General features: G+C 38.5%; 1 protein-coding gene across 1 annotated transcript in view; it reads left to right on the forward strand.

Annotated features, from left to right (window-relative positions):
• Positions 1–7,119: 7,119 nt before the first annotated feature.
• Positions 7,120–27,323, forward strand: part of COL15A1 (collagen type XV alpha 1 chain) — a 116,733-nt gene continuing 96,529 nt past the window's right edge. The window contains exons 1-2 of the mRNA XM_066571677.1: positions 7,120–7,130; positions 7,249–7,331. Of these exons, the coding sequence (XP_066427774.1) occupies positions 7,120–7,130; positions 7,249–7,331 (94 nt within the window). The remainder of the gene's footprint in view (positions 7,131–7,248; positions 7,332–27,323) is intronic.

Here is a 27,323-nt window from a genome sequence, read left to right on the forward strand (position 1 = left end):
TTAGTACTCTAGCTACTTTATTTTTCTTTCTTTTTCTGCAATAAAATAGATGATGGACAATGGTGATCCTTCAATTAGACTGTTAAAGATCCCATTATATTAACAATCCCAAAAGCACAGATGGTTGAGGGGGGAAGGGATCTGGGAAGGAATCAGTTCCTTCAGTCCCTTCACCCTCTTTGTGGCTCTTCATTAGACTTTCTCCATAATGGTCACATCACTTCTGCACTGGGGAGCCCAGAACTGGACATGGCATTCCTTGTGTGACCTCACCAGAACTGGGCAGAGGGGCCACTTCCGTCAACCTGCTGGCAGCAGGAATGGCCTGTAGGCCATCCCACAATGTGTCCATGATTGCAACAAGATTGTAGCCCTGCAGATGCACAGAGACCTCTAATTCATCATGTTTATTCCCTGTGTTATGTACGTGCACTTCAGAGAGCATCCTAGAACCCAAAGGCCTGGGTTTTTTCAGTGATGTTGCTTTGGTCACAAGTAAATTCTGGAGGTGTCCCTATTTAAGTCCTGTTTTCTGCTTTTGTGACAACATCACCCCATTCCTTTTGCTAATCTGCCTTATCCACCTGAGTCTCACAGGACTGCTGGTAACTGTCCCTCCATTGTCATTCCTAGTTCGAATCCTTGAGAGTGCACTCGATCCCACTGTCCATGTCACTGATCGAGATGTTGCACAGCTCCAGTCCCAGCATTGACCCCTGGGGGATGCTACTTGTCACTGGTCTCCACCTGGACATTGAACCACTGACCATCTATTTGGGTGTGACCATCCAGCCAATTCCTCATCCACTGATCCATCAAATCCATCTCTCCAGTTTAGAGACATGGACATCATGCAGGACAGGGTCAGATGCTTTGCCCAAGTACAAGTAGATAACATCAGAGTCACGCTTGACTTATCCTGTCCATGTTATTGTGATGATTTGCAAAGCAGAAATTTGAGAAAATAATCTAATGTGATTAAAGATTTGACATTTGCATCACCTTGTGGTTGGCCTAAAAAAGTAGGATTTTACTTTTCTGAAAACCCTATTTCATATAAGCCAGTGGGAAAAGATGTTTGTCCCAGTATAGAAGAACAGGATTTGTACAGGTTTATCTCAAAACAGTGTCAAAAGTCATCACTAAGGTCACTCATTGGGTCAAGCTCTGTAAGTATTTTTACAAGGCAAATATTTGAGTCAAGTTAGCTTACACAGAAGGGGAGAGGGATTCTGGTGAAGGTTTTGCTTTCTGCCCCCTGTGACAGGCCATGTGAGCATGTGTGTGGAGGAGAAAATGTTGCTTCAGCTCAGCTGCAAGTGGACACAGACAGCAAAAGTGCTGCATATAATTCTTTCTGGGTTTATTCATATAAAAGGAATGTGTGACATTTAGACTGAATGGAGTCTTTCAGTGCAATGCATGTACTTAATATGGTTAAGACTAATTTTTTTAAAATATGCTTTAAAACTATGTACCCTTCTGTTCATGATAAATTAATTTAGTATACTAATAGGATCAGTGTTGCCATGTACATGAGTTTAAATTACAAGCAGAACATCTATTTATGCTTGGTTTTAGAGTTGTCCCACATACTCTGTTGAATAATTTCAATTGCTTAAACAGTTTGTAAACACTGACTTAGTGTCTCATGTTAATACCAGCAACTTCACCAGAAACAGTTCTGCCATTTCTGGAAATTACAATTTTTTATAAGTCTGTCAAATAATTGGTTAATAGTTCAATGGTTTTTCATTTTAGAACACAAACTCAAAAATGGATTCCTATCTGAATCATACTGACACTTGCAAGTGCCACCAGAAGTACTGAAATATCCTTTTTCACAACATAAACTGCTTGAAATATTAGAGTATTACACAAGTCATGTTTTGCCTGTAGGTTTCATGGATGCTTACTTATAACAGAAGTATCACAGAGTTTTCCTTCTTCTTGTCATGCTGCCTGGCAAAAAACTCAGTCAGAGTTTGTTGAGGAGAAATATATATGCCTAAACATTTCTTTTTGGTGTATTTGCTACCTAGTGTCAGGTAACATACCAACTCTTCCCTTTCCTTCTGCTGCCCAACTGGCTTCCAGTCATCTTAGCTTTGTCCTCACCTCTCCTCAGCTTGTTATCCCAGGCTTTTCACTCAGTCTTACTCTCCTTTTTTTCTGTATTATACTTTTACTAAATACTCCTTTTATTTCTGTATTATACACTTTCCCACTCACCTGTGTGCCCAACAGACCTTGTCTCTTCCTTTTCAAAAATCATCTCCCAATGTAAGTATTGATGGGAGATTCCTTCCTTTCTAGGATTTCCATTGCAAGCTTCAGGTCCCTGATTCTTCTTTGCCTTCTTTGCCAATCAGCCCCAGCTCTGTGAAAGATTTGATTTTTTTTTCCAATGCTTTTTATAGTACTGTGAGGGAGGGATAGAGTAGGCAGAAAATCAAATTAATTGAAATTAAGTACTAAAGAGCCAGTAAATGCCAGAATTCTTGGGCTATGTGGCCTTAATTTGTACCCATCTGTAGGGTTTACTACAGCCCTGTCTTCAGGTACATAAAAATACACTCTTATTCTTTCATAAGTATGTACTAAAATATGCATTTATAGATTTCTTTTTCCTAAGGTGCTTTGTTTAAAGGAGAAAAATGCAGAAAAACAGATACTGAATCATCTGTTAAGTTTCTGAAAGTGTACTGCCAAACCACTGTGAAATTAGCTGTTTAGCAGCTGATCATATTCAAAGCCAAAATGTCATTCAGAGTTTCTGGATAAATTGATATACTCTGCAGTAATCCTAAATGAGTACTCAGAATGGCTGACTTTTCAGGAAGCCAAGGCACAAGAAATGAGTCTGTGAGTGAACAACTTGTTAAAAGAGAGACAAAATTTCAGAAATATAGAGACAGCCCATGTAGTAGAGATTTGTCACCATTGAAATTGTTCATATACTGTACTGCCTGCCTTTTCACAGAACCACAGAGTGGTTTGGGTTGGAAGGGACCTTAAAGACCATCTCGTTCCAAGCCCCTGCCATGGGCAGGGACAACTCTTAGAGCTTCATCCAACCTGGCCTTGAACCCTTCCAGGGATGGGGCATCCACAGCTTCTCTGGGCAACCTGTTGCAGTGCCTCACTGCCCTGACAGTAAAGACTTTCTTTCTAATATCTAAATGTTCTCTCTGTCAGTGGGAAGTCATTTCTCCTTGTCCTGTCATTAAATGTACTTGTAGCCTCTCTCCATCTTTCTTGTGGGAATAAGTGAGGGCAGGCAGTTACGTGAGTGCTGTGTAGTGAACTTTACTGATGAGAGTTTTTTAAAATAAGGATGGGAGAGATTGTAAAGAATTCCAAAAGGATCTTCTAAGAGGGAATAACTGTAGAATTAAATGATAGATTACATTAATTTCTACCATTTGTTATAAATTTATTCAGAAGGAGGAAAACCCCAATTGCACAGAAAAATACCTTTAAAGTGCAAATTATTGAGCTTATGCAAGTTCCATGAAGATGTCATCTTGGCTGCAGTCAAGAAAGCACATCAGTTGTCTTCCTCTCCAGATAAAGGAGAGAGTACATTGCAATGTCACTCAAGAAATCTTGGGATCACCTGCATTGTTTGCAGTTATGATTCTCTTGACTTCACCAGAGATCAAAAGTTATGTCCTAGAACTCAGAAACTGTGAGAAAGACTAAAAAGATAACGAGAGGTGTGGAATGGTTGAACTACAAGAAACAACCAAGTAAGTTCACCCTTGGTGCAGAAAGAAGACAAGTAGGAAGGGTATATAAAAGAGGCTTCTTAAGTTGCAAAGGGCATGGAGAAAAAAGGGTGGTCACTGATTTGGTGAACCCTATTCGGTACAAGAACTCAGAGACATCAAGGAACATCAGCAGGACCTAAGCTGAAAACAAAAGAAGCAGAGACTTCATGAAATACACAACTGATCTGCGGACCTCCTTTCCAGAGGCTATGGTAAATGCAAACTATTTGTCCATGCTCAGGAGAAGTCTAAGCAAAAGATAAATCTTTTAGTCTTTTCTAGTATGGTTCTTAACTCACTCAGGCCTTGGTCCAGACTGCTTCTCTGACACTAACTTTGCACAAGAACACTCCTATGAGTCTTATATCCTACAATTATATAGGATAGAAAAGTGCAGCTAAGAAATTTGTGTTGCAGTCAGCAGGAAAGAAAGAAACACCCTCTGATAAGAAATATAACAACAGCCAGCCAGCCTAACTCAGTGAACAGCTAAGAACTGCAATAGCAGAATTGTGGCCTGCCATTTGGAGTCTTAAGGAGTGTAATCAGTTGACAGAGCTAGGGGAAATAAACAAAACTTCTGCCTGGAAAATGGAGATTTTTACCAAGAAGGAAAACACCAGTGTAGTTGAAGACAGCTGGACACAGTACTGAAGGAAAGCAAAGATGTCCTAATTCAAAGGAGTCCTGCTGTGTTTGAAAAACATGAGACAAACAGCGAGGTTAAAACTGAGTGGATGTGTACAAATGTCACTGCCCTTGTGGGGAGAAAGATATATATGGGTACATGGATATAGCAGACATAGAAAGCCTGTACTTCAGTAATTCTTGGCCCTTCAAATAAGCACTAGATATGCAGGAAATCCCAGTGACCTACAGCAGTGGGGGTAATAAACTGTTTGTACTTAGGGATTCCTCCACAGCCATCCATTCAAAACTAATGCACTGCAGAGGTCAAGAACGTACTCTGTCTTGTTTTCCTTTATCCAGTATTGGATAATGATGTTGAGCATTGGCCAGATATCCATGTTAAAATGTCCAGCAGAAACTAAAGGCACTATCAGCAGCATTTCATGTAGATGGTTTGCATGAATAGCCTACTACTTCCTTCGTTTCTATGGGTTTTCTAAAATTGGAGGAAAAATCCATCAAATAAGTCTTTGCTGTGTATACTGTAAAAATTCATTACAAGTTTTATAAATCTGGAGACTGCTTCTATATTTGTCTCTTTAATATGATAGTCTACTGTAAGATACCAAGACAGACATATGTTTGCCATATATACTGGATTAAAAACTCTATTGCAACAGGAAGGATTACGCAGGTAAGCCACTGACATTTTGTGGATAGAGAGATAGATAGTTCCTTTTTTTCCTCTCAAAGGAAGGAAAAATAGTTTTATGAGTTTAAAAATAGTTCAACAGGACTAACAATAGCTCTTGGTAGCTATTGCTAAATATTAAACTGGAAAAAAAAGGAAAAAAAATGGAAAAGTAAGCCAGCCATACATACATGCATACTTACTTGCATATATAAAGAGATTTTCCATGAATGCTTAAAACCTCAGTATTTTCTCTTAGGATAACATATATATAGTGTGCAAGATAAAGGCATAAAGTATGATTTGACCAAATGTTACAAACACTGTTCCTGTAAGCAGTCTGTCTGGTGGTAACAAGGGAAAAATATCATGGTGAGAGAAAGCAAAATGATGACAGCCTCAAGTAGAAAAGGTGAATGATGAAACGTTTTTTCAGCCCTGATAAAGTACTATGGGCCTGAAAACAGGGGTTTTTTGGTCCTCTGAAGAAGATAAAACTGTGTGCATTTATATTAAGACACTCAATTAAAGATAATTTGATCTCTTCATTCCTTGTTATTATGGAGAAGGTGGATAGCAAATAATACTGGTCTGCAGCTTAGTTTAAATTATACCTGGAGAGAACTGACCTGTTGTGGTTTCTAACCAAAAAGAGGAGTCTGGAGTAGAATCAATATTCTAGATTTTTAAGCTCTAACCTCTGTATTTCCTATTTAACAAAATGTAAATAAATAAACTAGCAATCAAAAAACCCCAACAACAGCAACAACAAAAGCCACTACAATAACCCAGTAACAAACCTTGCCCAAAACAGCCAACTAAATACCACCACCTCCAAACTCAAACATTTTATTCAGAGTAAAATGATTTTTTTCTTAATTTTGTTTATTGATTGGGATTGTTCTTTCATTACTGCAAAAAACTTTGCTCCTCTCTGTCTTCCACTTCCCATCCTAGGTAAATCCATTTTTAGTTTTGATTCTCCTAAGGTGATCTTCAGCACTTTTCAGCCTAGATCTACCAAAAGCCCAACTGGTCTCTTTCTATACATAGAACTTTCCAAGCTCTCTCCTGCCCCAGTCAAAAAGTGACAATTGCAGCCTTTGTTAAACATCTGATGACTTAAAAATTGTCAGATTATTTTCAAGCATATCCTTGCAGAATTTCTTCCTTGGGCAAGTGCTAGCTTTGTAGAACTACAAGTGGAAAAAAATGCTTTTCATTGAGTTAGGAGGGAGGAGTGAAGTAACACTTTTAATGGAAACTATTAGAAATGCTCAGCTACAGGATCTCTATAGGAGACACATATGTGCAGTTGCTGAGGTAGGGACACACTCTCAAACTACATGCAGGGTGTAAATCTCTGTAAATATGAGGATTAAACTTAGAGAGCTTGTCAGAGAAAAGGGTGTACTTCAAAATGTCTCTGTAGGTGACAAAATCTGTAAGACAGTGCAGGTGTGAATCCCAGGTGTTGCTTGCCATTTAACTGCTGCTCTGTCCTGCTCATACCTTCAAACTTGCATCTGATAAAGTTTGGCTAAAATGGCAGGAGAAATGTCCATTCCATGTAGGAATTCGTATCACTGCCTGTGTAACGCTGGATGGAAGGATGTTGGAGGTCATATTTTATTCAATAAGTGGAGGTTGTGAGCAGGCGGGAGGGGAAGCTGGAGACGCTGTGCTGCTGCCTGTCAGGGTACTCAGCAGTTAAAGACAGGGCTGGGTAATGACAGGGCTGGGATGGTGTACAGCAGTAAGGGGTGTCCATCCATAAATACAGTAGGAAGTTTTCAGCAGTGGTCTGACAGGAAAGTCTACGCGGAGTCAGATTTCAGAGCTGGAGCAGTGAATTGCAGTGAGTCACTCAGAGAGCCTGAGTGCTGCCTTTGTTCCACTTTCGTCTGAACGTTGGAGGCAAAACAGCAGGCTCCAGTTTTTATTAACTTCTTATTTTCATAAGCATAAAACTCATGTGCACTGCACTTTTTTCTCACTTAAGTTCTTTCCACTGACTTTCAGAAAATGCTCTCATGGTAAGAACTCTTGCTTCTAAATTTTACTTTTTCTTTTTTCCCCCCCATGTGTTTCTGTGTTACACTCTTTGGTTTCATTCTTCCCCCACCCTCCTTTTTTTTGGCACACCTGCTCCAGGCATGCCTGGTGGACCTGGGACTTGTCGCTACTGCTCTTTGGCTTGTCAATCCATGCTGGTGCAGCAGCTCAGATCATAGAAGGTAAGGCTTCTCCAAATCTTGTTTATCATTTGAGAGTAAGTGTGGATTTTAAGATTTGCTTTCCTAATATGGAAAGAGACTCTACCATTTCAGATCTTCATTTTATCTGCTGCTTACTGCTTACTGCTTTATCATTTCATATAGGAAAGCTGCTGTGAGTTAGGAGCTTAAATTCCCATTCATTCTGGATGAGGGTAAATAAATACATTGGTTCTCCAGCTCTAAGGCAGCCTATCATGACAGCTTTCACAATATATCTTCAGAGTGTAATCATTAACAGAAAGTGCTGTAAGGAATTCAGAATGCGGCATGTTTTTACAATTAGGATAGACAGATGTGTCACTGTGGTCACATCAGGAATGTGCCAGGCGTGGTGTGAGTGCAGACATAGATGTGATGCTCCTTCCAGTGCATAGAGATTTCTCCTGGTAAAAGTCTGAACAAATTGAGATTTTCTAATCTCTTGAGTTAAATGTTTCATTTTACCAGTCCAGTCTTCATGGACTTTCAGTGAAAAGTATTTTTGTAATTTCAGATCATATGTTCTTATAACACAGCCAAATTCCTCAGCATCTCTGGAAGGCAAAGCCTTACATTTTACTAGTAAGAGAGAACACTGATTTAAAAGTTTACATGTAATTTTGAGAAAAAACTTTCACATATTACTTTGCCATTAGGAATGGTGATATTTACACCAAAAAGCTTTTTGAACTCTCTTGCAAAACTAGTTAGCATTTGTTATGTAAATGACCTCTAGATAACTGTGTGATTGGAGAATTAGAAAGTATTTATGGGAAGTAGATACCACACATGAAGACTTCAATGTTACTCAATGGTTTTTCCCTTTTAATTGACACTGTCATAGATCACTGACACTTTGGCATCTAAAAGCCAAAGCCCCAGGTAGTTATTTCAGTAGGAGAAAAAGCCACAGATTAGTTATCACTAAAAAATGCTATAGGTACAGATGAGAAATATGTAATGTTGTACATGTAATTAATTAAGGAAACAAATAGAAACCAGCTCTTAGAATTAAGAACTGTATATCTAAATGGTGACTGATATATAATATATTGTTTATCCACTGGAGGCAGATCTGTTGCATCAGGTAAAAATGTTTTTCTTGAGCTGATGAATGATAGTGCATGAGAGAGGTCTGGACAGGAGAGAACCTAATTTTGGCACACACAAGTAAATAATCAGAGGATCATTAGAGCAGCAAGTAAAGTGACAAAACCTGCAAATATTTATTTGACACACAACTTCTTTTTGGTGGATCTATGATTGTTTCCATTACCTGAAGATCTGTTGGTTTTTTTTAATCTCCTACCTGTGAAAGTCAGATCAGATGTCAGAAGTAGGAAAGATAATCACTATTGTTTCTGGACAGTTTCTTCCAGTGCAGAATTTTACTGCTGCTGGAAGGACTCCTAACCTTACCATGAATGAAGATCAAGTGAGGTTATGGAAGTGTCCTAAGATCACTGGAGACTTAGACACTGCTCTGAGAATATGTTTCATCATGATTATCTTGGCCTTATATTCCCTACTCATTTGTCTGTTAATACAGAAGTTTCTGTTCCCAAATGTTTACTAAATATTTTCACATCTGATTTTTAAGTGCTTGATATAATGGAGGTCTCATGCTTTCCATTACACAGCACCTTTTCCTAATGCTTGATTTAAATTATTTCATCTTCTGAAATCAGGTGTTGAATGTCAGAGACAGGAATAATATTCCTTTCCTTCTGGTGCTGCAAATACATGACTAATAGAAATCCTACCTGTAACTGAAGAGAAGATTTTCATACTTTAAATCTTTCAGTCTAGCTTCTGGAGAAATAACCTCATTTTCCTTTCTCACAGTTCCTTTCAGCAGTAAAGTGCACAGAAATAAACTGTGTATTTAAGATGAAAATGCTTGGAGACACAGAGCGATGAATTGGCTCTCTGGTATTCAGGCCTTTTGCTGCTGAATGTATGCTTTATCCAGTCCTTTTGATCACTGTCTCCTTCTAGGTTACTGCTTTCCAGGATTCTCCAGCCCTGTGAATAATGCTGTACTGCTTTTCTGAGCCTCACTCTACTCCATCTACCCATAGCACAGATGGGTATCTCTAAATTCATTTGAATGAAAGAGAAACTGTGAATGAGTAAGTGCAGTTTAGAGGAACAGCACAGGTGCCTTCTGTTGTACCATTGTGCTGGCTACATGCAAAAAAGAACAAATACCTTCAGATGTTCTTCAGTTGGTTAAATAATGGCAAGAAAATTGTTCAGGGATTTAACTATTCACTGAGGGATGGGGAAGGGGTAACTTATTTTTTACAAACCTGAAAACAAAGCAGTGACCCTCAGATTTTAGAAAAATTTGCCATCTTTGCCTTCACCATCTTTGTCCTCTTCTCTTCCCCAGGGGAGCACTGAATTGTGGAGCAGGGTTGAGGGTGCTGAATAAAGCAAAAGCCTCAGCAGATGTCCAGCAGAGGGCTTGAGTTCTTTTATGACTTTGTGAGAGATACTAGAAAGACTGGAAAATTTTAATTCTTTTAAAAGATTTCCTATCAGGAACAATGTTTTGACCAAGCCTTGTTTTTCTTGAGGAAATTGTGTAGTTATGATTATTTCCTATGCAGAAAAAGGAGGGGGGGAAAGAATGATGGGAAGTTGTCATTCAGATGACAGTCTTTGAAATTGTTTGAGAACTTCTGGGCTCTAGTTTAACTTTTTAATAAGCTTGTGAGATGTTGTGTCTTTTAGTAGAAGTGTTGCTTTCATTTCCAAGTCCTAGAATTTCTGGCTACTGCTTTCATGGTAAAATAAAACAGCAAATAAAAAAAAAAAGTATCTAAAAAAGGAACTACTAGTTATAAACCAAATATTTAAAATTTTGAAATATTTAGTTCAGAACTTTAAAATTCAGTTGCATGGTCTGCAAATTGATGGGAATTGGTTATTACTTCAACAAAACTTTGAAGAAATAATGTCACCTTGCTTCAGAGAAACTGGAGTTCTGACATCTCAGCAGTTTCTCTGAGTTATAATGATGAGTTTTACTATCTCTGTTGAAAGTTTTCAGTGCATTTCATTGCAGCTAGCACTGCACATGTGCAAAGAGGTAAAGAATAAAATGCTTTCTTCCTCTTCACCCATATGTTGTGTTATTTGAACCATGGGGACCTTTTGCAGTTTTTTTCTTGTGTTCTCAAAAATTTTGCAAATACAGTGCCCTATTCTTCTTGGGTCTGTGCAGGAGGACTGAAGGTATGTTCATATCTTAATTAATTACTTCATCACTTCTCTTTTGTTCAATTGACAATTAAGCATGTATCTATCTGTTCATAAAAGTGGGGTCTGTCTTCTTTATCTGGTACTGCCTTGCAGTGCATCTACTTGGCCCTTAATGATGACTGATAATGTATCTTGATTTACACTAATCACCCTAGCTACTTTTAACATGTTTTGCTTCTTCAACAACAAAATAAGTTAGTGAACTGAAGGTACTCAGAGCAAAGCCTTAAACATGCTGGCACCCAAACTGTGGACAGACATAAAGTTAGATAATCTCAATGCTAGCCTTGCTGAAGTTTGACTGATAGACTCCTCCCTATGACTTGCTCTAGATTCTTGTGGAAGTGACATTTATTCTTCCAGGCTATCTAGGCATTTATCAGTGTTTCTCAGTTCTTTACAGTCAAATCAGTTCCTGCATTTTAAAAAAATATTTTTAAAATGTTTAAATGTGTGTGGTTCTGCAGTTAATGTTATGTTTATGAGCTCTAAAAGAAGCTTTACAAATTTCTCATTGACATCTGGGTTTTATTATTAGCCAAGCTGAACAGCTCTTTCTTGGCCTAAGTAACATGCTTAGCTATAGTTTACATAAAGTAAATATTTGTCTTTCATTGGCCCTCTGTACACAGAAAGGCTGTCATTGGGCTGTTGACATAAACTTTGCACTCCTGACCTGCTGAGTTTAATGGAGGAATTGTGAATTATTGACTTTCATTGGCTGATGATCCGCTGGTGTGATTCTTACAAGCAGAGAAACGGAACTTCTCCTCACAGCAAACTGACATTATGAGTGTAAACAAACTTGTCTATGCATCTAAAATCTTGTTTCTACCAAGTAATTACTGTACGTGCTCTGAGTGTCAAATGTGTGCAATCACACATGTCATGGGAATGGCTCAGTCCATTCTTTCCAAAGACAGGACACAATTACAGTGATAATAAAGCACAGGCCTCCTTAAAGAGAACTCAGATGGCATTGCAATCCTCTTGTACCAGAATGAGCATTTGGACATCATCAAACTGCAATTGAGTCTAAATTGAATGAGCCACTGTGATCCTTCAGGCACGTCTTCAAGCTGTTACCAGCTGTTGTGCATGTTTTCAAGTGAAGCTGAGCCTGATTTCATAGTTGGTAAAAAGCCTTTCCGTGCAAAACACAGTAATTTACAATAGAAAATCACTTTGTTTCAGTTGGGGTCATCTCTTTCAGGAGCTGAAGAGATTGATAACACCAGTAGAACAAACCTGATTTAGAAAATTTGTTCCATTCTGTCACTTTTCTAAATGGAATCTTTTTCTATGTAACACTCTCTACATGTTAATTCTCTTGGACTATAAACTACATGCTTCCTAAGCAACTCTGCCAGGCAACAGAAGACATTTTTTAGCTTTTTTTTGGGGCCTCAAAAGAGGAAACCAGCTGGGGTGGATATAGTGTTATAATGACAGTCTTCATTTCCTCTCTGAAGGCGTCCTTGGGTACACTAGAAGTCTCGAGTAGGCAGTTGTTTCCATGATCTTGAATTGGACTCAAAATCACATTTGTGCTTGCATTTGCCACTTGCATTTAGATTTGAAGGATCATTTCAATAAATGAGCATCAGGAGGAAAGATTTGACTGTATTATGTTTGGTATATTCAAAGGGTTCCAAAGAACATATTTCTTATTCCAAAGAAAATGTTAATTATGGAATCAAATGCTTGTTTTGGAGGATGTCTGTCCCTTTGGTTGTGATTTCTTCCCCTTCCCTTTGCTGTGTTAGCCATGGATCAGTTTGGTTTTTCTTGTAGTGGTGTCTCACATTTGACCAAATTCATGCAGTACCTTTGCCAATTTATGCAAGAGTGCCTTGTCTAGAAAGACAGTAAATTTTACAGTTCAGTGAATTCTGATTGCTTTATTTAGGTTGTCATTAATGGTAACTATTTAAGAGAGTATGTCTATTTATCATCATTAATTTAAGTCCTCAAACAATCTTTTGCCATTTGGCCAACCCACACAATTACAGCAGGTTCATAAAACAACAAAACCAAACAGCAATTTAGACTGTGATTAATTCTCTTCGTGAAACCTTCCCATCTCTAGCAGCTCCTGCTGCCAAGTCTAAAATTTCATAAATGTTGCAGACAGTCAAATACAGGTAGAAATCTCCTAAAGAATGAGTAAAATGAGCAAACCTCAGTTTTAATGTATTTGCATATGAGCAGCGTGAAATGACAGATGTGTTAATCAGGATACCTTCTGGTCAGAAAACCTTGGAAAAAGCAACTGGCAGAGCTGAATGTATCCTGAAAAAAGAATTGGAGTGTGTTAAATGATTTGTAGCTGCCTTACAGCCCAGTCTGAGAAGAACTAGAGTCTGTGCCAAGTTTTCCTGAAGGGTTCTGAGAAGAACCAGGGTTTTCTGGAGGCATTCATATGTGTTTTATTCCAAACATTCAATTGCTGGAAGCCTAGATCTGGTAATAGTGATTCAGCAATGAGATTTGAATATGAACTGTCCCATCACTCATGGTCTTTCGCTTCACCTTTAGTACAGAAGACAAAATATTAACAAGTGCTTCAGCCAGTTCATTCCATATTTGGGAACCTCTTGGATCTTACGACACTGGGTCTACCTTCTCTGCTGCTACTGAATCCACTTCTTGCTGTGAAGAGTTACTGCAGTAACTTATAAACTGCTCAGGTAGCATTAACTTCCAGTCCTATTTGTGACATATCTTCCTCTGAACTGTGAAATGAGAATTCCATACATAGTCATGATGTCTGGCTCTGCTTCTTTGGAAAGCTGAATATAGCTTTTTGTTTTCTCTGTACTTTTTTGGTGGTTGGTGACCAAGAGGGCATTATAGCATCTATCATTACTCATTGCATTTTATAATCACTGCCCTTCTTAAAAGTGACACACATAACCTAGCTCAAGGAGAACAGAACCCACCTAGAAATAATTTTAAATTTTGTGCTGCCTGCTAAAGAGTAAGTTGATGACTCTTGAGAGAAAAGAATAGTGCTCTGAGACATGCTTCAAAATTTCCTATTAGCTGGGGATATTTTGAATAGCCTGTAACTGCAGTTTGCTGCAAAACAGTTTCAGAACATAAACCTGTGTGACATCCAAGCTCTGATTCATCTCTGGTGATATTTCATGTAAGTACACTCAAACAGCAAAATGAAATATGTGAAAGTTGGAAACAGGGTCAGGTAGCATGGGAAAAATATAGAGACACTGTCTGAGAGCATGGGAATGAGCTCAGGAAAGTCAAAACCCAGTTGGGATTAAATTTAGCAAGGGAAGAGAAAAGCAACAAGAAAGGCTTTTACAGGTATACCAGCAAAAAAAAAAAAAAAAAAAAAAAAAGAGAGAAAATGTGGATCTGCTGCAAAATTAATTTTTTTTTCCCTACAACAAATCTGGTGATGGGGCATGGAAACAACTCAGGTACTCAATGCCTTCTTTGCCTCACTTTTTACTGCTAAGATTTCCTTCCAGGAAACTGAGCCCCTGAGCCCACTGGGAAAGTCTGAAGGCATGAATTCAAGTCCTCCATTGAGGCAGACTGAGAGAAGGGACATTGAAATCAGTTGGATATCTGCAAGTTTACAGCACTTCATGAGACACATCCATGAGGGCTCACCAAACTGGCTGATATCACTCAGATAGAATTTTGAAATACAATCTTCAAAAGATTGCGGTGATCAGAAGATCCTATGAATGGAAAGAAATCCAGTGTCACTCCTGTTTTCAAGAGCAAGGAGCAGGACCTGGGGATCTGCAGGCTGAGCAGCTGACCTCGGTTCCTGGGAAGGTGTGGGAGCACATAATTGTGGAAGACATTTTAGTAAGAACAAGGTGATTAGGAATAGTCAGCACAAAAGTGGGAAGGGGAAAATCTTGCCCAGGAATCCCATTGCCTTAAGTAATGAAATGACCAGCTCAGTGTGTGAGGAAAAGACAGCTGGTATTTGTGATCTTGAGTGAGACTTTCAGCACTGTCTCCTGTAACTTCCATGCAAATAAACTCTTTAAGTAAGGACGAGATGAGTGAGCAGTTGACAACCGCCTGACCTACACATGCTTGAAGGGGTGTAACCAGTGGTATGAAGTGCAGTTACTGGGTGCCAGTTACCTCTCCATCAGTGTATTACTCTGTGGTGCATTCTGAGCCCAACATTCCTTAACATCTTCATTCACAACGTGGATTATGTGATAGGCTGAACCCTGAGCATCTCAGGTAGAACCTGGTCCTGAAATCAAGAGCGATCCCTTCAAAAATGTTACAACTTGAGTGCCGTGTCTCTCGGAGCCTGGGCTGGCTCTTAGAACTCCGGCTCAGTGCCAGGAGTGGGGAACTGGGAACTGCCTCGTTATGGGGATTTACCAGAGGCAGAACCTTTAGAACCACTTGCTCTAAGATGCCAGACACTAGCCAAGGGACCAGGCAGAGGAGAAAGGAGGAGGCTCTCCATCTTGAGATTCCACAAGAAAGGGCTCATCTCAAATAAAGTGACCAGAAACAAAGAGGCCCAGGCACTCCTGTGCAAGGGCCTTTGTTCAGATGCAAGTCAGGAGGTGGATACAAACAGCTAACCAATAGGGAATCCTCAGGGGAGGAATGAGGGGATTACATCAAGTATCTGGGGCCAGTTGGGGTAGGAGGGTGGAGAGGATGGGTCCCATGGGCCAATGGGACTTCTTCCAAAGGGGTGTTGCAGACAGGGATTGGCCCGAGGTTTAAGTGGCAGGGAAGGTTAGGGAACAAAAGGAGCTGGGATGCCTTGACAGGCAGGGAAAGAGCTGGAACAAGCGGTGGGGAATGGCATGAGGGACAGCTTTGAGGGAGGGTAAAACCAGGGGTAAACCAACTTGGGGAGAATATGGGGGTACAACAGAATGAACCACTAACAAGGAATCAATAAAATAAATTTGAACCACAACACTTGAGCTTTGAGCCATCCTATGGAAAAAAACAGGCAACTAGAAAGAGTGGATCTGTTTGGGGTTGGAAAAGAACTGTATAGCTTTTCTAAATTTATTATTTTCTCCTCTTTGACCATACCAAAGAAATGGAACCAGATGACAGTATGTATCAAGATCAGATCTTATATCTATGTATCTTTTTTCCCCACCATTATGCATATACACTGTATCATTGTATGTTTGATGTCTTAATTTGATAACTAACAGCTGTCAAGCACATGCTGCAGGTACAACATTTCTTGAAATATATGAATTTAGAGTTGTTGATGCTTGTCCCTGTGTTTCTTTCTGTCCCACAGAAGATGTCTGTCTCAGCACTGTTATGTTGCATGAGAAGGTAAATCTTCAGGTGTAAAAAAGTTGTTGTGGATAATTAAAACAAATGTGCTGGTAGCTTGAATAATTATTAGGCATTAATGTGTAGATAGTGGTCTACAAAGCAAACTATGGGGAAAATTATGCAAAAGCTAAGGTTTTTCTAGGAATCCTCTCATTTTTGGAATTCTTAACACCAAAATATCCATTCATCAGAAATCATTCTTGCCAGTGCTTTGGCTACCTCACAGAGGGAGGTGTGAGGGAGCAGTGTCTCCCCACAGTAAGGATTTTTACTTCTGCCATCCTGCTTTGGTTAGCTATCGACCAACTTAATACACTGCATCGCTTCTGTGAATGTGATGCTTTTTTATTCTCAGAGGGCCAAAGTCTTAGCTTTTCTTAGTCTTCAACTTTCCAAAGGCTGTTCCAGTTCCATCTGTTTCAACACTCTGCCAAACCAGCACAGCTCTTGACTTGGTAAGGCGGAGCCACTCATCTGTAATGAATGCTCCACAGTAATGCTGCCACTTTGTGGTGCTTGTGGGTGTGGGTATACATGACTCGAACCTTTTCATGCTTTTCACAGTAAAAAACAAGCAAACATTTAATCCTGTTCAGGCTAGCCATAAATGTGGTTTGACCCACATGGTTTGATTTTTTTTTTAGTTTCTGTCTTTAGTTTCTTTCACATGCAATTACAGGAAAGGTATAAAACACATACTAGTTTTGAAAGTTGTCTCAGCTGAAAAAATCTGGATCTCGATCAAAATAACCTATTAGTTATTGTAGTAAAATGGTATCAATGTAAAAACATTAACCTAAAAGAGGTCATATTCGTGTATAGTTCTGTTTCTTTTTACCAAACAATACTTGACTGAACTCAAAGTACTGCTTAAGGTGGCCTTATATTATAATCAAGGCTTTGATTCTACATCTATTTTTGTTTGGTTTTTTGTATGTTGGGTTTTCAGGGGGTTTTGGGGTTATATGCTTTTCTTCTGATGCACTTAAAGAGAAACTTAAATCTATCACGAGATGCAAATCTGAGAAATAAGTACCACGTGGCAACATCCTAGTCCAGAGATATGATGAGTTGGGGAGTGGGGGTGGTGTTTAGTGCAAGTGCAAACATTAATAAAATTTTAAGAATTCTTTCTCAGTGGAAAAATAAACAAACCAAACTGGTGACCTGAGTATTGTAGCTCCTTTTTTATACTTCTCTTACAGAATTCCAAAAGACAGGATGGAATTGTGGCAACTCGGTTACTGCTTTGCCCACATGAGCTTTGATTTGTTCAACAAAGAAGTTTTTATTAAAAAAAGGAAGTGGGGTTAAAACTGCTGCGCCAACTAGGAGTTAACACAGACTCCCAAGTATTTATAGTATGAGTGTTAAATGAATACTTGCTTACAAGCCCTCTGATACACTGAAGCTACTCATATTTTAAGTGTCCTATTCCAAGGCATATTGTTTCCAGACACGTTGCAGAATTTCCATTAAGAGCATTCAAAAGAAGCTACTGTCTCATTTAGCTCCTATACAGTCAGCCAAACAATAGTAAATACGTGATCTGGTACAAATGCCTGAAACAACTATGGGGAAAGCAAGACTATCTACATGTATACCTTGTCTTATCCTCTGTTCTGTGTGTAATTACAGTACCGTAGCCATACATTGAAGTATTTTGGAAATATTAACTATCACTGTTATCTGTGTGTGATATGTTTATCTGATATGAACAAAAGGTTTTCCTGTGTCTGAATACTTAGCTCTGCTGTTTTCTTCATGGATGAATTTCTAAACCTACATCAGTATAACACAAGCAATGCAGATGAAATCATGAAGGAAAATTCATGTGGAACAGTCTGTTAGAACAACACCATCATCAAAGTGGTTGACAGGTGGTGTTAATTTCCTCACTGAGGAGGCTGTGACAACTGTGTGCCTCCAACTTCTTTCAGCCTTTCCATTTTTGATTCACAGTATGTAGAAGGAGCAAATTTGGCATTTTGAAATCAGAAGAGGCAGGGAGACACTCAACACTTGTCTCCTCATCCTCTTGCATCTGCACAAGGATCAGAGAGGAACTTGGTCATAACACCTTTATCTGTCCTGAAGTGGAAGTGGATCAGTTTGACAGGCTTCAGATGGTTCTCTACCTCTGTAATGGACATGAAACAAAGAGTTCTCAACTGCCAGTTTACTTAAAATACATCTCATAAGGTGTAGGGAAAGCCTAAAGATTGAGGGTCATATTCACATTATCTGTGGGTTTCCCAAACAGAGCCTGTCTTGCTGCAGTTTAGAAACTTAAGGCATTATTCATCTGAAGATGAAGCTTTTTTTTTAAGCAGCTAGAATAGCCTGCAGTGTACAGGACTTTTTTTCTGACAGGCTCTCTCTCTCTCACTTCATTGGTATATCACCATTTTGTCAGCTGCTCCTATTCAATATTCTATTGTTGTTCACTTGTAGATCCTAGGTGTCTTTCTTAACAACTTCAGCTACCCTGTACCTCAAGAAGTTTCCACTCTTGGGCAAGGTGATGACATGGTCCTCATCATCTCTGTTTGAATGGTGGTAGAAACAACAGAGACAAACTCTTTTTAGAGAATAAAACAGAGCAAAAGAGTAAGTAGAAGCCAAAAGATGCAACAAAGGAAATTCTGATTGAGCAAGTAGGGAAAAAAATCTTCACCATGGCAGCAGTTAAGTCCTGGAAGAAGTTGGTGAGAGGGTTTGTGGAATCTCCATTCTTACAAGCATTCTAAACTTGACTAGACAGAACTCTTGACAACATTATTCTTCAGGATAGCTCTACATTAAGCAGCACATTGGATTAGATGACTTTTGCAGGGCTCTTGCAAACTATTTTTACCTGGGATTTTTAAAAAGGGAACTTAAAATTGGGTTTTTCATGATTAATTTATTTCTGAGCCCCATTCTCAGTGATGTGATCACAGAAAAGGGCAATCAAATATGAAGAAAGTGAGTATAGTTAATACTAAAAGACCTGGTGTGTGCTTGGCTGTCTTAATCCCTTGCTGTTTGTGAGCCTTGTTAGAATAATCAGAGACCTGATAGGCTGTTAATACTTATACCCAACAACCATATGGAATCAAATTTTCCACTTTATATGCTTGTCTAAAGATAGGTCAAATGATATACCCTTTTCATTATCCATTTTTTGCCTTTTCCTTTTTCCCTTTTTCCCTTTTCTCTTTTCCCTTTCCTTTTCACCTTTCTCTGTTTTTATTTCTCCATTTGCCTCTTTCTCCTCCCTTTTAATTTCCACTTCTGTTTCTCATTTTGTTTTGTTTCGAAATTCTGTAGAATGCTTTTGGGAAAATAATCTTGGAGCAGAACACAGGAATATGTTACTGTAACCTTATGATTTCTCATCTTTCCTCATGGTTCTGCTGATCATGAGGCTCTTTAAACAATGCTCTTGTCCTCCCTTCCCAAGAGAGTAGAAATGAAAGATTTTTGAAATTTATGTGCCTTCTTGCTCTCTGACCTTTCAGGGACTCATGGGAAGGCAGGCTACACTGACCACAAACTCTGTAGTCCATCCTTCTTTGCAGCTGTTTGCACTCAGTATCAGAAGGATCCCGCCACAGTGACTTTAGTCACAAACTTCAGCTCTTTGGGACAGAGGCAGACTGTACCTCTGCATTAACTCAAGCAAACCTGTTATTGTGGTGACTGTGATGCCATTTGCTCCTGAGTTATTGTCCTTCTACTAATGCACTAGATAAACTCTCAGTATAAAAAGTGTCTGATTTCAAGAAATACTTCTCAAACCAAAACAGATCTGAGCATGGACACATGTCTCAGGACAGAAAATGAAAAGCTGTTATATTAACTATATGACTAGCAAGACCAATATAGTACATAGGACCAATTGCATTTTTTTGATGTCCTGTTTACATATATTTTGATTTTTGCAATACAGAAGAGTATGGAGGAGAATTTCCCCTCTGTCTAACTCAAGGACCTAATTTGTTACCTGGAGTTAGTAATTTTAAACTATCCTATTCTATCTAATAGGCTTACCTTAAATTTTAAAAAAATGTCAGACCCAGAAGACTGTCCTAAATGGGCCAGAGTCCTAATATATCAGTGACTCTGTGAGCTAAGCTGGGATTTATTATTCTTATTCTGTGTTATTCTTGCTATAATCATGTCACAGAAAGTAGCATTCTAGTTTCGGGTAATCACTGAATATTATGAAGGGTTTCTACCTGCAATATTAATGGATATTTTAAACTTAAAACCAACAATGAGTCCTTGCTTAAACTGGTGCTTTATTTAGCTCTTAAAAGCTAATCTCAGCCCTGTAGGTCAAGGCTAGAATAAACAAAAAAGAGTATGCTGCAAGATCAAGAAAGCAAACACATATTTCTTCCCTTAGAGGCCAAAATTCATAAAATGCAGTAAAACCTCGCTCAGTTGTACTGTCATTGTCTATACTTCTTTCTCCTCATTTTAACTCAGAAACAAATACATCTGTTCTTTAACTGGAAGTCATTCTGCTGGAAGAGATTGGGTCTGGATAAGTTGTGATATAAATCATTAATTAATTCTTATGTGTATTTCTCATTATATAAAGTTCTACAGACATGCCACCTTACAAAGAATTAGTTGGCTGAATTTTGTCTTTGAAGACTCCTAATTACTGCAATTGAAAAATTCTTTGTGTCTTCTTATTAATCTGATTACACCTTACGTGTTTCTCTAGATACAAGAAAGTTTTGATGCTCTGCTACATGAATATATTTTTTCATTCATAGTTTTTCTTCATTTTGAAGCCATGTCATGAATATATGTATGCTCTAAATATATACTTGGGAAGATGTTACTGTAGTTTTCATTTTCTTGATAGCAGGTGTAGACTGTCAGAGAGCACCAAAGGCAGGCTGCTCTGCAGTGGTCAGGCAGCAGGAAGCCAAACCTCTGAACGAGTGACCTCACCAGCAAGGACACAGTTCCACAGAAAGAAAGCAAAATTATCAGAGTAGTTTGTTGATGGCAGCCAAGTTCAGCCAAGAGTCTTTATCATTGCACAAGTCCACAGTGTTGAGGAGGCCAGAAAGTCAAGCCAGAAATACAAGTTTTTTGGTAAAGCCCTGGGTCTGAGTCAACAGGACTCATGGCTGGCTGGACATGGACAAGCCAGCTGCAACATAACACAGGCACAGACCAAAGGCAAGATCCTTAGTTTAAAGGCAACTGCCAAAAGGAGTGAGGGAAAGCCCTGCTGTGGCTTCTTCAAACTGTTTTTACAGGGAATGTTAAATGCATGAAACCTACACTGTCACAGAGCAATGAAGTTTCTGTACCTGCTCTGGAGGTGAAACTCTTTGTTACTGACCAATCTTCAGATTTTAACATTATAGTTTAGAGCACCATCTTGGTTTCCTGTCTGGACACAGAATAAAAATGGTCCTCCTGGCTTTTGCTACAGCTGAAGTGATTACTTACTGGATGGTGTCTAAAATTGTCTCAGAGAGAACAGTACTTACACTGCAGGATCTTCTGATCCAGACTTTCACTTCAGGATGTTGCCTTATTATTAATCTGTGCCTATCGTGTGCCTTTGTTGCAGACAAGCAATGATGCCAGCAGCAATTCTTGTCAGATGGAAATGTCAGAAGTGTTGAATATAAGCCCTAACAGATAGTCCTATAAGATATTCCTGAAGCATTTTGAACTTTGTACTGCGTGAACTTTGTCTCACCTGGGTATGGAGGAAGGTTTGAGAGGGTTTGTGGTGCAGGGCAAAGCCCCACAGTAGCACAGGCAGTTTATGATTTGGAGATTGAGAAGCTTAGAGAAGTCACTATACAAAATGCCCTCTTTTACACAGTCAGAAGTTATTCTGTCACTGGTGATGATGATGATGATGATGATATGAAATCTTTCTGGGTCCTGGGATTCCCCGCTCCATCATACTTTTACAGGACTATTCATGCTTACACTCTGAGAAAAAAATATGCCTATTTGCTAAAGCAGAGAACTAGATATTTTCTGAATTTGCAATGCCATTTCAATGATTAAAATTAATAATTAATGTGGTAACTAGTATGATAACTTCCAACAAGAAAACCTAGAGAGACCTGTGTGCAGCTCATAATGACTTTGGGGTACCATAGCTTACCCTTAGATGCATGATATTTTGTCCAGAGAAAACCATGTTGCCTTCTTATTAACAATATTTTGGTTTTAGTTTTGCTGCCTTGCATCTGTTGTTTTAATATGGTCAACAGTAGAAATTTGAGAGATGCAATGGCAATTGTTCCTTGAGAACCTCCTTTCTAGGCAGACAAGAAAAATAAAGGTGGTTTCAAATTCTCTTTACTCTGACAAAACCCAGTGGCCTTGTGGCAACTGCAAAACCTGACATATTTCAGAGATCAGTTTTGTCTGTGTTCATACTGTCTTTTTCTCATGCCAAGGGGACTGACCAAATCCATTGTAACTGTCATTTATTAAACTGTATATTAGGAACAGCATATGGGAATGGCCACATTGTTCAGAGAGAAATTGCTGTTTGTAACTGCTTCCAGCTTGCTCTTTCTCTATATTAAAGCATTTCATGCTACAGCCAACTGTTCAAACATATAGTTCTGTGTATGTAGAACACTGACACTTTGAAGTCTGGATCATTTCAAAACACACTGTCCTCTGCTTTCTGAACTCAGTATTGTTACTGGCTTCTTTTTCCCCTGATTGATTTGAATTTCCACCAAGTGAAGGCAGTAGTTGAATGTAGCTCTTCTCCAGAAAAGTTGATTGCAATGTGTTGTATGGAGAAAGTAGTTTTATTTTCTTAAGCATTTCTGTAACGCCTCTTACCCCTGGCCATAAACCAGCAGATTTGTGAGGGGAGGTGCTCCATGTATCCAGAGTGAAGATACACAAGTCTGACACAGAGGGCAGCCGTTGATCTACAGAGATTAATGAGGGAAAACTGCCTTTGGATATCTGTCAACTTCTAGAAATTTTTCATTGCAGCAGATGGTCTTGGGTTACTACTAAAGGAAATGAACATTATTTTGGATAAACTAGATGCTAAAGTCCATGCAACAGCATGAATTTTTTTAAGGTCTTTTCTTTTTTAAAACAAGGACTTCATTTAAAACATGGAAAGAATACAGCTCTTGTTCCTCCAGGAACAAGTTGACCAGTAAAAAGATGTAAGGATTCTGCAAGATTTAAAGGATTAATTTTCCCAGTGGACAGTCTATTCCATAATTACTTATTTTCTTGTGCTCTGCCTTGGGCACCAGCCACCACTGAAGACTGAAGTAAACAGATGTCTTGTGAGGTAGCAAGAGGGTGCCTTCTTTGTTGCTGACAGAGTATGGCTCACATTGTGCAGAAAAACAGCTGGCACCTGCTGAGGCTGTGCTAAAGATTTTATTTACATCTTTTACTTCCACTGTAGTCCAAATTTGGTCCAATTGCTGCTGGATATATCCTACATTTGAAACTGTGCCAAAGCCAAGGGAAACTTGCTATGATTAAACATAATAAGGGGTTTTAACTTGTACCTTTGCCTTCCTTAAAAAGGTTTATGCTTTCCCCACTTATGGGTTTCACTACAGAAAGGCTGCAGAAGTGAGACTAAGCTGCAGAATCTTCTTTCTATAGATTTAGCTCTAGATAAATTCTACATTTGCTTTTCTTAGGCATTTCTGCACTCTTAAAAATGACAATAGCAATAATAATTTGTGTTTCTTTTTAATGTAAAGTGAAACATTGACATTTTCTCAACAATTTTCCCCCACTTATTCTGTAAGATATGAAATTTTACTAACCCTTGGAAATGTGTTCCATCATCTCCCAGTTCATTTGTGGTTCCAGAGAGTCCAACTCCTACCTCTGTGTCAGCCACAAAATGGAGATTTCTGTATTATGGAACTGTCCTGAAGCCTTGAACTTGAGAGATCCACGTGAGTTGAAAAAAATCAGTTACAGTTTTGTGCTTGATTTTAGATAGCAGGCCAGACCCATCTAATGAAGGATGACTGTGTTTTGGCAGTTCATTGGCACTTGGATGTTTTCTAAAATCTTTAATCAGTAGGCTTTTAAAAAAAACTTGCTTCATTATGAAAATCCTCCTCAGAACAATTAGGAAAAAGAAATCAGAGCTATGGACTTGAATAACAGGAGTAGTGAATGTGGTATTTACTGTGGGAGATGAAAATTCAGGCCAGCTGATGCTGAAATGAATACAAAAGCAGTGAAAAACTGGAGCCAGAGGAGTTGAAATCTCTGCTGCTTTCTGCAAGCTTGGATCCTAAACCAGCACACAGTGTGATAAAGCCAAAGTATCATCATGGAGCCCCAGCACTGCCTTGAAAACAGAAACTGCCAGAGAAAAGAGTAAGGGCAGATGGGATTTACTGAATGCTGCCAATTTTCTTTCCAGCTTTGCCAGTTAGTGACTGTGATATGATCAAACTGTTGCAGTCTATGACTGATGAGGGGTTCAGTCATTCTGTGTTTGAGCTGAAAAAGTTCAGTAGACACTGGAATGGTGTCGACAAAATTTGTGTCAAGACACTTTAGAAGATGGCTTCCTTGCACAATTAGTGTTGTCCAACATAATTATGAGTGCTATATAAAAATTGCTATTAATTCCATGGGTGAATATGGATTCCCTGCTATATCAAACACATACAAATTTTTGAACAGAGGCCACATTTTTTTTAATGGCTGGGAACCTTATGGATACTGTTAAGATCAAAAGGATTTTCATAAAAGATATAAATCAGAGAAAACATTTTCAACTATGTGGAGAGATTGTGAATTTTTTGCTAAATTTTGTTTTCAGAAATTCTGATAAAAGTTCGAACCTTGGGGAAGAAAGGAGAAAAAATTGTCCTAAATGAAAAATTTTATAAATATTAGAGAGGAATTTCATTTGGCCAGTCTTGAATTTTTCTATTTCTATAATCTGCAATGTAAAATGACCTCATGAAATTTGCCAAGTAAGTGATTCTTTGTGTTTTATTAATAAAAAGCATAAAGATAATGAAAAGTCTGTAAGATGTCATTGTCTGTCTCCCTTAGCTGACTTACATGGGAAGTGTGAAATAACTGGAAAAATTAAGAGCTGATTTGTCTTTCTACATTATGTAAGAAGTTGTACAAACAATTTTAATTGCATTCAAATGAGATAAATGTGTAATGTACTGCAAATTACATATCTTTTTTTCTTTAATAATATAATGGCCATAGAGCTTGATTCAGAAAGCCTGGACAGGATGTTTGGATGTTGCTATTGCTGTCTTTGTTAAAAGAAGTTATTAATAAAGCAGATAATCAAAGGCAAAACATTCCTATGATGACTAAGAAGTAGACAAAAAATACACAGACCAAAGGCATAACACTGTCAGTGTTTCAACCATTTCATCACAGTCTACAATCAATCAGAATACTCAAAAGTAAAAAATTGAGTATGAGAAAGACATAGAACTTCTTGAGTGTGCCCTGAAGAGGGCCATGAAGGTGATCAGAGGGATGGAACACTTCTCCTATGAGGACTGATGGAGAATTGGGGCTGTTCTGGGGAACAGAGAAGCTTTTATGGCACTTTCCACTATCTTGAGGAGGCTTAAAAGAGAGCTGAAGAGTGACTTTTTACAAATGCACTTAGTGTTGGGACATGGTGAATGGCTTTAAGCTAAAAGAGGGTAGTTTTAGATTATATATCAGGAAGAAATTCTGCTCTCTGTGGGTGGTAAAGCACTGGCACAGGTTGCCCAGAGAAGCCTTGGATGCCCCATCCCTGGAAGTGTTCAAGGTCAGGTTGGATGGGGCTTTGAGCAGCCTGGTCCAGTGGAAGATGCCCCTCTCCACGGCAGGAGGTTTGGGACTAGATGATCTTTAAGGTTCCTTCCACACAAAACCATTCCATGATTCTGGGATATTCTGCCTCTGAACTGTATAAAAATAAATTTTAAAAAAATCATACAACAGTCAGACACTGAGACATCTCACAGAACCCCTGTCTCTCCCTTGCCATATGCTCAGTTCCGTAGTAAATCCTAGTAGCTCAGGGATGGGTGCTGACATGCAGTTTGGTTTATCTCAAGAAGGTAAATTCTTGCCTAGTAGTTTTGCTATACATTTGCTAGGCTCACTGCTGGCTTTTCAAAAATGACAACATATGCCTAAAGTGCAAAAAGTAGTCAGAGTATTGTAACATCAAGACTTGTTTGGAAAAATATTTTGCAATGTTTTCAGTAAGATTCTGAAGGATTTCTGGAAGTTACTAGTTTAAGGGCATGTATTTATTTCTGGAAAGTTTGCCTCATTTGTATAATTTTCTTCCTCCACATTCTCCATGTGCTTTCTTTAATGCTGTTTCAAGGATTAAAACATTTATAGTTTTCTTAAAAAGTATTTGCTTGGTCATCTGCTCATCTTTATTTTATCTGTTACAGGTGACAGAGGGGTAGCTATTCTGAGGCTTTTGAGATCATACTTCTCCAAGTCTATCTCTTGTATACTAGCAAAAATCCCATATCATGTAGTAAATCTAATATTGACGAGTTGCTTGATAAACTGTTAACAAGATAACAGAAAAATTTTACTCCACAGTCCTTCTAAAATAATAATATTTGTGAAAGGAAAGCTAACACGAATGCTATTAAAGTCTGTTATGATTTGCTTCTGCAAAATGTTCTGGACTATATCACTTAGAGTACTGTTAGTATATACAGCCATATTGAGCATGTTAATTATAAAAAAACCCTCCCTGCTGCATGGAAAATATTTTCCATTATATGATCCATTCCACAGTGCATAAGATGAGTGATGAAATAAAAGTCTGATTTCCTACTGGTTGCAGTCAGATTAAAAAATTACACAAGGATAAATCAGTTCTCTTTAAGAAGCAGAGTAACAACTAGATTCACTATTAGCCAGTATTACAGAGCTGGACAACCTGTCTGTGTCTAAGACAGGTAACTATTTCAGTAACTCTTCACACAAAGGTGCTTTTTCTTTCCATTTAAAATAAAAAATCTTTTAGTCCTTAACTTTACTTTTGAGGGAGTTCCTGCTGCCTATCAGTAAGATGTCTGTTAACTTTTCACAGTTATGCTATTGGATAGGATTATTTTGCTGTAGCTATGAGAAGCTTCGTGAGATGTGAACTTAACATAAATTTAACCAGAAAATACAAAACTGTGTTGTCAGGAACAGTGAGGATATCACCAGACAACAGAGGAGAAGTTTTTCATCTTTTTAAAAGCACAAAGATGCTCAGCCTTTTAAATATACAACGAGTTTTGATTGTCCAAGACTTGTTTTGGAAATTTCACATTACTTTTCTAATAATGAGATGATCATGAATAAGAAGACAGGCACAGCCACAGCTCAGGA

Source organism: Molothrus aeneus, chromosome 1 (genome assembly GCF_037042795.1).
Source record: "Molothrus aeneus isolate 106 chromosome 1, BPBGC_Maene_1.0, whole genome shotgun sequence".
Taxonomy (NCBI): Eukaryota; Metazoa; Chordata; class Aves; order Passeriformes; family Icteridae; genus Molothrus; species Molothrus aeneus.